A 14,176-nucleotide genomic window follows, 5' to 3' on the forward strand; every position below is an offset into this window, starting at 1 on the left:
ATATTTCATTTCCCTTTATCGTTTATCATATAATCTAATGTCGTGTTAAATCAAACCACATATCCTTAGCGCCGCGTACAAATTTAATTGTTATTCATTTTAAGGGTAAACAAAATTATCAACTTATTCTGCCATTAATTTAACATTTATGCTCAACTAGACATTAGAAAGTAATTAAATAACCGTTTCTCGAAAAAACAAAAAAGATTTTGAACAAAGATATTTTTCTGAGTAGTTTTTTCTTTTTTCTTTTTGTTTAAACAGGGTAGTTACTTTGTTCCATATCAGATATTCCGGGAAAAGTGGTGGAAAAACGTTCAAAGGTAGATATTTTATGTAATCCCATTTCCATCAGCAGCGTTAAAAAAAAAAAAAAAAAAAAAAAAAATCAATGAAAGGTGTTCTATAAGAAGGCACCCATTTGCACTTGTATTTCTGCTAATTTGGTGGAAGAGCCATTAATTCTTATTCATTGGTGTTGTATAAAAACAATTATATCAACCACTACCCCAATTTGTTTCACACCAATATACGCAACCCTTTTTTGTGCATTGGTGTGAAGCCTTACAACTCTCTCTGTGCCTTTTGAGTTCTGGCTTTGGAAATTAAAGAGGAAGAAAGAGATTTGCTTCTTCAAGAAATGGAAAATGGGTTTGGGGACAGTCCTTCTCGTAAGGAGAAAAAGAGTGATGTTGTGATTCCTGAAACTGCACATCAAGTTAGCAACGGTTTGTTTCTCACTTTTATTTGTGGAGAATTTGTCTTTTTCCCATTTTAATTGATGAAAACGGAGGGGATTTGAAGCCATTCTTGATCTATGGGGTCACGTAAATTGTTGTAATCTCTGTTTTTCTTGACCAAAAAGTAATTCTCTGTTTTCTGCTTCGTTGTTTTATGATCATTATTGGTCCTTTGTCACTCTAATTGATGAAAAAGCAGGGAATTTTACAAGTACTGAAGCCATTATTGATCATTTTTTGCATAGAATTAACCGTAAGTTGCTTCTTTGTGAAGAGATTTTTGAGATAGTTTTTTTGGGGAAACGTATTCTATGAGAATTGTTGTATCTCTGCTGTTAATTTGTTGTTTTATACTATTTCATTGGGAAAAAACAAAACAAAAAGAATGGTAATTCTTGGTCCTTTGTGAATTTGCCCACCTCTTCGAAATGGCTAGAAACATTTTAGGTGCAAAGGGGATTTAACAACTTTTAAATGTGCAACAAAAAATCATTTTTGTCCTATTTATGTAGTATAATTTTTCGACGAATCCCCTTGCACCCCTCTGCGTCCGCCCCTGTTCAGGTGTATCAGATGCCCCCTATGGATGCAACTTTCATGTTACAAACTTCCAATCAAACGTTTGAGTTCTTTTACATTTCTTTTTTGTCTCTCATTCATAATGAGAAAGAAGTCATTTTTCTGTTTGTCTCTTCTGAAAAGTTCCAAAAATAGGTTCTCTGATCCATCATTACTATTAAAAGAACTTGATAGCTTCTGTTTTCTTTTGAGCCGAAACAGCCTCTCTACCCCAGAAAGGTAGGGGTAAGGTCTGCATACATCTTACCCTCCTCATACCTCACTTGTGGATTACACTGAGTATGTTGTTATTGTTGTTGGTATTTTCTGTTTCTTTTATTAATTTGTATCGTTGGCATGAATGCTGTTTGACTCTTTTGTTGATTCATTTGCTTTGCGAAATGTAGATTCATGGTTTCAGGTGGGAGTTGTTCTGAGCATGGGTGTCAACAGCGCATATGCACTAGGATATTCTGGCACAATTATGGTTCCTCTAGGTTGGATCGGAGGTGTAGTTGGTTTAGTTTTCTCCACAATTGTGTCTTTATATGCAAGTACTCTTATGGCTAAGCTCCATGAAGTTGGGGGGAAGAGACATATCAGATATAGAGACCTTGCTGGATTTTTATATGGTATGACTAATGAAGAAAATACAACTAGCTGATTTTCAAGCTCCCGACATCAATAGGTTGATTGTGTTTTCAGTTCTAATTTGAATTGAGCTTATTTTATTACTGCAGGTCGGACAGCTTATATGCTTGTATGGGCATTACAATATGCAAATCTCTTCTTGATAAATATTGGATATGTTATCGTGAGTGGTTCAGCTTTAAAGGTTAGACTCTTCCCTCGTGCCACCTTTTGTGTTTTTCTTTGGACAATTAGATATGGTGAAGTGGAAATCCTTTTACCCTCCCCTAGACGATAGAAAGGAGAAGAAAAAGGTGGCAAGGCATTGCCAGATATAGATATCACTGATTGAATGAATTTTCTTGTTTTTGCGCTTCATTGTTTCATTGCACCCTGCAAATATTTAGTCAGTAGATCTTGACCCTTAAGTAATTCTGATGTACCGTTCTTTGAGTTGATTGCCAGGCTTTCTATATTCTCTTTAAGGATGACCATCACCTAAAGCTGCCACACTTTATAGCAATAGCTGGAGTTGCATGCATCCTCTTCGCCATTGCAACACCCCATTTATCAGCACTAAGGATTTGGCTCGGGTTTTCATCACTATTCATGCTACTGTATCTCGCCATTGCATTTGTGCTGTCCGTTGAAGATGGTACGCGTGCTACTTCCTTTAATGTTTGACTAGCCACAGAGAACAGTGTGTGCATGTGCCAACAGTTTTATTTCACATTAATTAATTTAGTATACTAGTCCACAGAATTGCAGTTCATGACTTAATAAAGTGGAACATGAATAAAGTGGAATATGTAATGAAATTTAACACGAGATCTACATACAACTTGAGGAAGTTGTAAAATGGGAATCTTCCATAAAACTATTGTACTTATGACAAAATTGATTATTAGCTTCCAAGTTGCTATTGACTACAAGTTCATTGATGATAAAATTTGATCACAAAATCATGATTATAAATGTTGAAACTGTTGGATAAGTTCAAAAGACTGCCTATTCTCAGGATTTATACTAAATATCGCCATTTCTCAAAGTAAGAAAAGCCATATTGTCAAGTTGCTTATTAAAAGACCTGCAGGCTTTCAGTGCTCATCATGTAGTTTTGTTTTCTTCTGCATTATGATAACAACTTATTATAGGAAAACTAATGCATGTTTAAGGAAACCAATTGTGTTAATTGGTTGCATAAACAGATAACTATCATTTGTTTCAGAGTGTTTGCTAATAAGAAATTTCAAGATGCATCCCAATGTCAAATATCACCAGTTTGTCATATTATACATGGGAAGGCAACTAGATTTTTTCAGTACAGCATGTCACTTTTGTTTTTTCTGTCATTCCTTTCCAGAAAAGTGTTCCAAAATCTCAAGGAACAGTTGGTAGAGCAATTACGAAAGCGATATTGTGGATTTTGTTCTTGCTTATCAGCCATATTTTTCTCTATCTAGACTGTTCTATGTTGTCTTAGTCTGCAAGCAAGCTTTGTGGCAGTTGTCAAAATGTCATATTCCCTGCCATGTTATCATCATATCAGGAGAATAGTTAATATGTAGGTTATCTACATATGGAGGCGTATCCTGTTTGCAAACCTGATATGTAGTTGATGTCACATTGGAGTATGATTTGATGCGCAAGCACTGTACTCTATATTAAAAAAAAAAAAAAAAATATATATATATATATATATATATATATATATATATATATATATATATATATATATTATGGTGTTCAGAATTGGAGAAAGGAATGTTAAAGTTTCAAAGATTATATCATTCAACCTTTCGATTTAAAAGACTAAAAAGGGAGGAAATATGGTTGCAGGAAATCTTTCTTTTGGCCCAAAAACCACTTCTTCGAGGGAGTTAAAAAAACATGAAGAAATTTAATTGGAATGAAGGAGATGCAAAATTCTGTAATATCAAAGATTCCACTCTAGTTTCTGACGGGATCTTTCAAATGGAATAATATCTTTTGTAGTCTCTTACCTTTTTCTCTGAGACCAGTCAAAGGGAAGAAATTGAACTTTTCCTTCCTCTATGTTTCTCACTTTTACCTTGTGAACTTTTTATTTTTTTTCCAAAAAATTTCATGGTCACTTAATGAATTTGAACTTTTTGATTTTCTTCATTTACTTGTACTTATTATAGCATTAGGATTTAGGACTATGTTAACCCTTCAATTTTGGTGAGGACTTGTACTTGATGATGAATGTCTATAATAATTTATCACATGCATATCTTTGGCATATGGAGGCAGCTTTAGATTTTAGGCAGGTCCTTCGGTTTGATTTTATTGAGTGACAAGGATGCCTACACTTTCTTCCTTCAGAATTACTTGAAGCAGCTACTGATTATACTTTAGCATCATGTTGCTTGTCTCATAGGTTCTAAGTTTACTGAAGTGTCTTAAGTTCCATATTACAGGTGTAAAGGCTCCTCCTAGGGACTATAACATTCCAGGATCAGGAGACAAGAAAATTTGGGCAATTATTGGTGCGACTGGAAACCTTTTCTTTGCATTTAACACTGGAATGATTCCAGAGATACAGGTTAGCAAATACATCCACCAACTTTTGTGATTACTGCCATCTTTTGTTATGAACTTCAAGTTACAATGACATGATTATATCCTTCAGATCATGTTGTATGATCAGTATTATCTATATGATATCATATTCAGATTGATATGGCTTCTTTATTATCTAATTGGATTAACTTAAAACGCGTTTGAAATGTTCGACCATCATTTGTAATTCCAAGATTTTCTTTTCTAAATACATTGATGGCCAGATTGCGCCCACTGGCACCTGATACACAAGTCAATGCTGTCGTGATAGTTTGCGCTTTTTAGCTCATTTTGAAGGGTCTCACTTGCTGATAGAGTGATAATTTCGGTTGGTGCTAAATGTTGCTTAACTAACTGCCATCTTTAGTTTGCTCTCCTCACCTGAAAGAACAAAGTTTGTTTTCTCTCAATCTTTGTTGATGTTTCTTGCTAATTGAGAAATATTCTATCTTATCTATTTAACTGTTGAATGGACCCCGCCAGGCAGTATGGAAAAAGATTTTATCTGGAGAATTCTGTTGATTTTATCTGTTAGCTCTTAAATTTATTTCAACCTGTTGTTTAATACGGTTTTCTTGAATTTGCATTGCAACAGGCTACAATCAGACAACCTGTCGTTGGAAACATGGTGAAAGCGCTTAACTTTCAGTTCACGGTTGGAGTAGTGCCTCTGCATGCTGTTACTTACATTGGTTATTGGGCTTACGGATCTGGTGTTTCGTCCTATTTGCTGAACAATGTTCATGGTCCAGCATGGTTGTTGGGAGTGGCTCACTTATCTGCTTTTTTCCAAGCTGTCGTTACCTTGCATGTAATAATCACCTTGTGACTATACTCTTCTTTTTACTAAAAGAAAGGCCAACAGTTTCACTCAGTTGATTATTCTGCTCTAATAGTTGTTATTTTTGCTGCTGCTTCTTGCAGATATTTGCAAGTCCAACATATGAGTACCTAGATACTAAATATGGAATCGAAGGAAGTAACTGGGCTCCGCGAAATATTCTATTCAGACTGATTGTCAGAGGTGGCTACCTTATCATGACCACTTTCCTCTCGGCTTTGCTACCTTTTCTGGGAAACTTCATGAGCCTTACTGGTGCTATCAGCACGATTCCTCTCACATTCATACTCCCAAATCACATGTACATTGTCGCGAAGAAAAACAAGTTATCTAGCTTACGGAAGAGTTGGCATTGGCTAAATATTGCCGTCTTTAGTTGCATGTCAGTTGCTGCATTTGTAGCTGCCTTGAAGCTTACCATTGTACAAACTCAAACTTATCATGTCTTTGCTGATTTGTAATTTTTTTTTTTCTGTTTGGTTTAGTTGGAAGATGTTCCAAGGTCTATATTTCTTTGTTTAGTAACTTTTATTTGGTATTATTATAACAACGCAAGCAGTCAGGTTTTGTGATTTTGATGCTGCCTAGCAGTTTTATCCATTCGCTGATATTTTATAACAGCCTAAGTTCAGTTTTGGTCTAAGCTCGTACAATTTTATAATGCATCACTAGGATTTAAGGCTTGCACGACCCAGCATCTCCTTCGTATTTTGCCGAGCATCACTTTCGTATTTGGCAATGGAGGATATGTCTAGTGAGTGATACACCTCTTTTATTAAGGGCATGGCGTTCTTGTTAAGGTTTCATCTGATTTTCCTAAGCCTAACTTGGTTTGTTCTACTGCCTATTTTAATGATGTGAGATTTGCCTAAACTTAATAGAACATTGAGGTTTATCTGCAATATCCCTCAAGATTGCACGTGGAGTAGCTCTAATATCATATGCAACAACTTCATACCATTACGTATTGTTTGCTTTGGGTTTAGGGCCACATAACTTCAAAACATGTCATTGGAATTTGATGCATCTCTTGAATTTTGTTGATGTGGAATTCGCCTGGTCTATTGCATATTTTGACTATGTTATTTGGGTTTACGTATAATATAAACGTAACCCATGTTATTGGCAGGTGTTTGTCTACCATTTTGTTTCTTTACAAAATGATACTTTTGCAATAATTATTCTCTTTGGTATAATTTTATTTATGACATTGACATCCTTCATCGATTAAAACTTTAATCCAACCTTAATTCTTCAAAAAGACAAAAGGAATTGTATAGGCCAGTGCACTAAATTACCACAATAATTATTATTCATCTAGTTACATTCCTAATGTTATAATCTTTATATGCTTGTGAATAAAATGACAAGTGAAATATGGAGATGTCAACTTGACTGTAAATTCCTCTCTGACAAACCCTTTAAAGGTTTTTGAAGCGAAGAACAATGGTTGGTTTGTATATCATCAATCAAAACGGATGTTCACAACCATAAGCAGTAGTGCTGTACAATTCCTAGAGAAGAACATATACGGTTCTTAGTTTCTATGAATGGACATAGCCCATTAACTCATTGGAATTATATTGTTCGGATTCTCCAACAATATTGTTTGGTGTATGTCATGAAATCCTCCAAAAGTTATGTATGTTGAAGTTATTTATCTATTTGCCACTGTTTTCTTGTTCTTGTAATGCAAAGCCAACCAAACTTTGTGGGTCCCTTTTCATTTATTTGTCTTATATGAAATGCACTTTATCCTTTAGTGGTGGCAGAAAGTTTTTTCTTTCTCCTTATATTGACACCCCCCCCCCCCCCCGCCAACAAACAACCCTCCTGCGCGAGACATAAGACACCAAAAAATCCTATCTGCTTCTTTTTCAAACTTCGTTTTCTTTTCTGGTCAATTCAGTTTGTGCAAACTCTAAACTTTTATCCACTAGTGCAAGTGTGTTTGGGAGTGGTATGAAACCTTGGGAGCGATTTGCACCATAATCGGCCTGAAATCGTTTTCAAGACAGTGGCTTGCGCGAGTCAGCATTTATTCGATAAGTTGTTTTCCTATTTTACTTGATCTTGATAAATATTGTTCTAATTTTACTAACAACGTACTTTCAAAGAATCCAACACGAGGGAGTGATATCTGAAAAATTCGAGCAATATAAATTGTGTAAGCTAGCAATAAAGAAATCCATCATGCGATCTAGTAAAGTTCACGTTAAATGGGCTTTATAGAAATACTGACAATTAGTTAGAGATACGAGCCAAAGCCGAGGAGCGCTTTGTTTACATGTTTTTGCGCGGATTGCCCTTCTTTTGGGGTGGTCTTTAAATTTTATCTCTCATATTTGTGATCTTTAAGTTTTGCCCTTCGCTTGGATACCTGAGGTTCTGGGTTCAAACCCCCCGCTTAGGCATAAAAAAAAATCACAAGGCAAGGCTGGGGGGAGTGTATGCCGAATCCGGCATACAGTCCTTAAGGAAAAATTAAAGTTATGTCGGAGGGGGCAGACTTTGCTTTGAGGCACATATTTTATTTTATTTACTTTTCAAGACAAACTTTTAGTTATGTCTTAGGGAAAAGTTTCGCCTTATGAGGCATACTTTTAGTTATGCCTTAACTAAAAGTGTGCCCCATAAGACATAACTAAAAGTATGCCCCATAAGGCAGAACTTTTCCTTAAGGCATAACTAAAAGTTTGCCTTATAAGGCAAAGTCTATGCCCTAAGGAAAAGTTCTGTCTTATAGAGCATACTTTTGGTTATGCCTTAATTAAAAGTTTGCCCCATAAGGTATAGTTCCATAAGGAAAAGTTCTGCCTCATAAGACATAACTAAACTATGCCTTGAGGAAAAGTTATGCCCCCTCCGGCATAACTTTAGTTTTTCCTTATGGACTGTATGCCCGATCCGGCATACACTCCCTCCAGCCCTGCCTTGCCAAATTATTTTTTTATTTTATGCCTGAGTAGGGGTTCGAACCCAGAACCTCAGGTATCCAATCGAAGGGCAAAACTTAAAGACCACAAATATAAGAGACAAAATTTAAAGACCACCCAAAAGAAGGGCAATTCGCCTTTATTTACGATCCATGCATGATGCACCCATTAGTGATTGGAAAAATCATATGCCATAAGGTTACGGGGTCAGATAAGTCAACTGGCTCTCTCTGCCCTGTTTTAGACTTCAGAATACTCCGTAAATTTTGTATCAAGCTTTTGAAGTCATTAACCTCTCAATTTATTTTTTCGATTAATCAAGGTAAGTGTTATTCATTATATTGTTTAAAAATCATTGTCTAATGATCTGAATGAGATCTTAAGAGTTAAGACACTAGAATGTTAGCACTAGGGGTGCTTTGTCTAAATATTTTTTCCGAATTAAAAAATGAATATTTTCTTATGATATTTCAATTAGTAGCTAAATACTAATAAGCGGTTCAAAAAATATCAATTTCACCTAATTTTCTCTATATATATTTAATCATATAACGTGGATGGCAAGCCTATAGTTCTCTATTAATCTTCTGCATTCAACAATTTAGACACGTAAACCTCAAGATTTTTAGTATGTGTATTCAGAGTGAGTATTAGGAGTGCTTTGTCTAAATATTTTTTTCCGAATTAAAAAATGAATATGTTCTTATAATATTTCAACTAGTGGGTATATCTATCTATCTATCTATCTATATATATATATATATATATATATATATATATATATATATATATATATATAAGTCAGATTAACGAAGAGACAATTTCTGCTATAACGTGGGAATTACACGGTCTAAGAGAAGATATAGCAAGACTTACAACTATTATAGAGCACCATAAGAAAGCTTGTAAAATAACAATTCCGTTAGGATAATAAATAAGCCGAGAAAAATAGATACCTTAAAAAATATAGAATACTTAGACTTAAAAATATACCCAGAAAAGAAATATAGAGCATTAACAGACCATAGTATTATAAAGTGTAATTTTAGTAACGGAGATCATATATTACATAGTGAAGACAAACAGTTGAATACAGTAGTAGATTTAGTCATAAATTTCAGTGAAAAAATACAAGAAAATAATAAAGATATCACTAGAATATTAGAGGTGGTAGCTGCATCTCAGACTAAGCAAAAGAAAACCTTTGAAAAATTAGAACAAAACCTAGATTACTTAAAAACACAAGAATTAGAATTAGAAAAGAAAATCCAGATTCTAGTTAATAAATTTAATTTAGAAAAATTGCCTACAAAAACGGAAATAGAAAAGGTAGTTAAAGTTATTACGGAAAAACCAAAAAAAATAGAACTAAAAACAACCCACATAGTCTCTAAAATAACGCAACAAGTACAAAATAGAATTAATAAATAGAATACAAGGAAAGAAAATATTTAGCAAATTTGACTGTAAATCAGGATATTGGCAGGTACGAATGCATGAAGAAAGTATAGAGTGGACTGCATTCACCTGTCCTGAAGGACATTTCGAATGGTTAGTAATGTCATTTGGATTAAAGACAGCTCCACCGATTTTCCAAAGAAAAATGGACAGTATATTTGGAGAATACAAAAGGTTTGTATTAGTATATGTAGATGATATACTAGTATTTAGTAGAGATATTAAAGAACATTTAGGACACCTACAAACAGTATTTAGACTATTTGTAGGAAATGGAATAATAATTAGTAAGAAAAAAAATGGAATTATGTAAAAATTATATAAAATTTTTAGGAGTAATACTAGGAGAGGGTAAAATAAAACTACAACCTCATATAATCAAAAAAGCTTTAGAAATGCCAGATAAGTTAGATAATGTTAAGGAGTTACAAAAAAAATTAGGAATAGTCAATTATGCTAGAAATTTTATAAGAGATTTAGGAAAAATAGCAGGACCATTGTATTCAAAGACTGGATCTAATGGTCAAAAGCACTTTAATACTGAAGACTACCCTTTGTTAGACAAATACATATTAATCATTGGTATTTATATAGAGATATAAAGAAAAGACGAGAATATAAAAAAGCCTTAAGTGCATATTTAGAAATAATAAATTCAGAAACATTATCATCACTAATACAAAATAGACACTTACAAAGTCAGATTAACGAAGAGACAATTTCTGCTATGGCGTGGGAATTACACGGTCTAAGAGAAGATATAGCAAGACTTATAACTATTATAGAGCACCATAAGAAAGCTTGTAAAATAACAATTCCGTTAGGATAATAAATAAGCCGAGAAAAATAGATACCTTAAAAAATCTAGAATACTTAGACTTAAAAATATACCCAGAAAAGAAATATAGAGCATTAACAGACCATAGTATTATAAAGTGTAATTTTAGTAACGGAGATCATATATTACATAGTGAAGACAAACAGTTGAATACAGTAGTAGATTTAGTCATAAATTTCAGTGAAAAAATACAAGAAAATAATAAAGATATCACTAGAATATTAGAGGTGGTAGCTGCATCTCAGACTAAGCAAAAGAAAACCTTTGAAAAATTAGAACAAAACCTAGATTACTTAAAAACACAAGAATTAGAATTAGAAAAGAAAATCCAGATTCTAGTTAATAAATTTAATTTAGAAAAATTACCTACGAAAACGGAAATAGAAAAGGTAGTTAAAGTTATTATAGAAAAACCAAAAGAAATAGAACTAAAAACAACCCACATAGTCTCTAAAATAACGCAACAAGTAGAAGTTTAATTTTAACCAGTGACATTAGAGAATTAAAAAAGACAGTAGCAGAACTAAAAGAAATCACTCTTTCATGAGTAGACCAACATTAGCTCAAGAAGAAGCCTTAAAATTAATAGAAAAGTCTATACCTTTACCAACAGACTATAAAGATTATATACCCAACGCTAAATCGGACCAAATAATATTACAACAAAATATTACTATAATCTCATTAATACTAGAAATAATAAAGAAAATAGAAATAATAATACCAAGGTTAGAATTATTAGATGAACGCATTTGGTGGTTAATGGAACAACAAGAATTAAAATTAGAAAAGAAAATCCAGATTCTAGTTAATAAATTTAATTTAGAAAAATTGCCTACAAAAACGGAAATAGAAAAGGTAGTTAAAGTTATTACAGAAAAACCAAAAGAAATAGAAATTTTTTTAGATACCATTTCAATTTATAATTTAAAATTTGAACATATAAAAGGAAAATATAATAATTTAGCAGATCAATTAAGTAGATTAAAGATTACTGCTAGCTAATTTTTTATTTGGACAGCATGAGACCTTCCAGTTCTCAGACAGCAGACAAGGGGAAAGGCATAGCCTCAACCCAAGACACATACAGACAGACAGTATTAGGTAACCTTCATTTTAGATCTACATCTTTATTAGAAAGAAATACTATGGAAAGAATATAATTCGGAGCCAATAACTTAGTAGCTTTCCAGCCATCAAATTGGACTTTTAAAGTATTACCAGAATACGTAATAGACAGACAACAAAGATGCTTAGTGGATAATTTATGGATTTCGCATAATAAAAAAGACGCTAAACATTTTGTAGCTACTATAAATTCTCTTTGTCAGTATTTTACAGACCGAAATTTAGACAAAAAATATAAATTTTATGTTGTAGTTCACGGTAAAACTAATGATATTTTCCAAACTTGGATAGAAGTTGTAGACTCCATTAAAGACATAAGAAAACCTCTTTTTAAAGGATTTAATGATTTCACTGAAGCATTAGACTATGTTAGAGGAGTATTGGGCCCAAACTACTATATTTCTCCAGCCCTCAGACAAAACCCAGACAAAATTTCTCAGTACAATGTACAAAAAGACACAGACAAGATAATTTTTTGTGATCACTGCTCTACTATGACTGACGTGGTCAAAAGATTAAACCAGCAGAAAGAGACATTGGTTCAAGAAAAAATGAAACTCTTGGATCAAATGAAGACATTAGAACAAAGACTACAAGCGGTTAAGTTCCAATTGATGCAATCTCAGAGTTCTCCATCTCAGACAAAAATGGATGAGACGGGTGTGCATTCCCCAATGAATGCAATTAGACCCATTGTATCGGGTAAGGATACAGCTAGTCCGGTTCAAACGGTAGCCGGTAAAGACTTATCAAATCCGTTGATGGCTGTCACTTTGCCAAAAAGTGAAGATGAGGGATGTTCATCTCTCCAAACCAGACAGAGACTACCAAAGACACTTACGCAAGGAGCGACTTCTACAAAGAAAAGCACACTTGTAAAAAATAAGAAAAATGAAAAAATAGAAAATATAGTAAAAGAGACACTAGAAAAATTTTCCAGACAAAAGAGCAAGATAAATATATAGTCAAAGATCCTAGTCCGGAATTATCTCCAAGACAAGGGATGTCACCGGCCCATAATTCAGATTTTGAAGGAGATGATATTAATTTTCAAGACAGTGCATTTCAAGACTCGCAAGATCCAAATGATGTAGACTCAGGCATGAGCTTTGATTCAATTGCTCTACACAATTTAGACACTTTAATCAGTTAATGGAGGAAATAACAGAGCCTAATTGAAAGACAAGGATTGAAGACATTAGCCAGCAAAAAGACAAAATAAAAAAGCAAGGTAGAAAACATTTCAAGAAAGGTAGATGAAAGGAAAAAAAATTGAAAGAGACATTTTAGTGGCATGGTTCAGTGAAACATAATGAAAAGAAGACAAAGGCAATAAAAAGAGACAATGACATTTGGCAGAAAGGTAAAAGAAGATGAGACAATGATAGAAGACTTTTGTGACTTTGTATCAAGACTTTTGTGATCTTTCAGAGAAGATACTTTGGATAAAAAGATGATAGTGACACTTCAGAAAAAGAAGACTAGACTTTATTAAAGTAGCTTTAATAAAGTAATAGTTTTATCAAGAAATGGGACAGCTCAGCAAACAGACAAAATTATAAAGCATCTTTTGAAAAGTTTCACGTGGCGATGGAGCCCAAAGAACTCAAAAAAGATTCTTCACAAATTTGAAGTCCGCAGTTCAAGTCCGCCAGACTCCTATAAATAGCAGCATTTGTAGAAGAACAGATCATCGATCATCAATCAAGAAAAAAGCTAGCAAGAAAAGAAACTACCATCTGACGCCTCTCTCAACCAAATTTTCCATATTCCTCTTCCCTTTCACAAAATGCCCCAACTCCTTTTCCCAGTAAAATCATTTGTAATATAACTTCCCTGTAAAATAGTTTTAAGCTTTCCAGTAATTTTCTCTTAGTGTGAAGTAGTTTTCGGGTTCTCCGAAAGGGAAACCTCTCTCCATCTTCAAGTCATGTAAGTTTTATCTATGTTTACTGTACTAATCTCCCTACTATGTAAATTATTTTATGTTTAATTAAAATATTATGTTGATAATATTTGAGTAATTACCTACATGTTGTTATGAATCTATTACTCATAGTATATGGTTATTCTCTTAATCTCTTAATGGACTCGATGGATTAACCTGTAAATTCCTAGGTGTTTGAAAGGCCGTTTTAATGTCTAAATGATAAAGGACGATGTTGGCCATGGTAACCGGGGTGTGGTTAAAGAAGACGGATATTAAGAACCAAGATTAAGGGAACGAGATGAACAGTGTAATAAAGATTCATAACTAAACAGATTTATTAAAAGAAAATAATAAAACAATTACTAGATGAAATAGAAATTATAGGAGAAAACCCATTAAAACATTGGAAAAATAATAGGATTGTATGTAAATTAGATATAATAAATCCAGATTATATAATTAAAACAGTCTCGATTGAAGCAACAAATCAAGATGTAGAAGATTTTAAAGTACAAATAAAAGAACTATTGGACT

The 14,176-nt window shown here is 33.4% G+C and overlaps 1 protein-coding gene across 1 annotated transcript; it reads left to right on the plus strand.

The window, feature by feature from the left end:
* The first annotated feature begins 322 nt into the window (after nt 1-322).
* Nucleotides 323-5,924, plus strand: LOC132637856 (proline transporter 1-like). Its single transcript, XM_060354885.1, has 7 exons — nt 323-728; nt 1,706-1,930; nt 2,039-2,133; nt 2,394-2,583; nt 4,370-4,494; nt 5,107-5,322; nt 5,436-5,924. Exons 1-7 carry the CDS (start codon nt 641-643, stop codon nt 5,811-5,813), a joined length of 1,317 nt encoding a protein of 438 aa, XP_060210868.1. The 5' UTR covers nt 323-640; the 3' UTR covers nt 5,814-5,924.
* The last annotated feature ends 8,252 nt before the right edge of the window (nt 5,925-14,176 follow it).

This window comes from Lycium barbarum, chromosome 1 (assembly GCF_019175385.1).
Source record: "Lycium barbarum isolate Lr01 chromosome 1, ASM1917538v2, whole genome shotgun sequence".
Lineage (NCBI taxonomy): Eukaryota > Viridiplantae > Streptophyta > Magnoliopsida > Solanales > Solanaceae > Lycium > Lycium barbarum.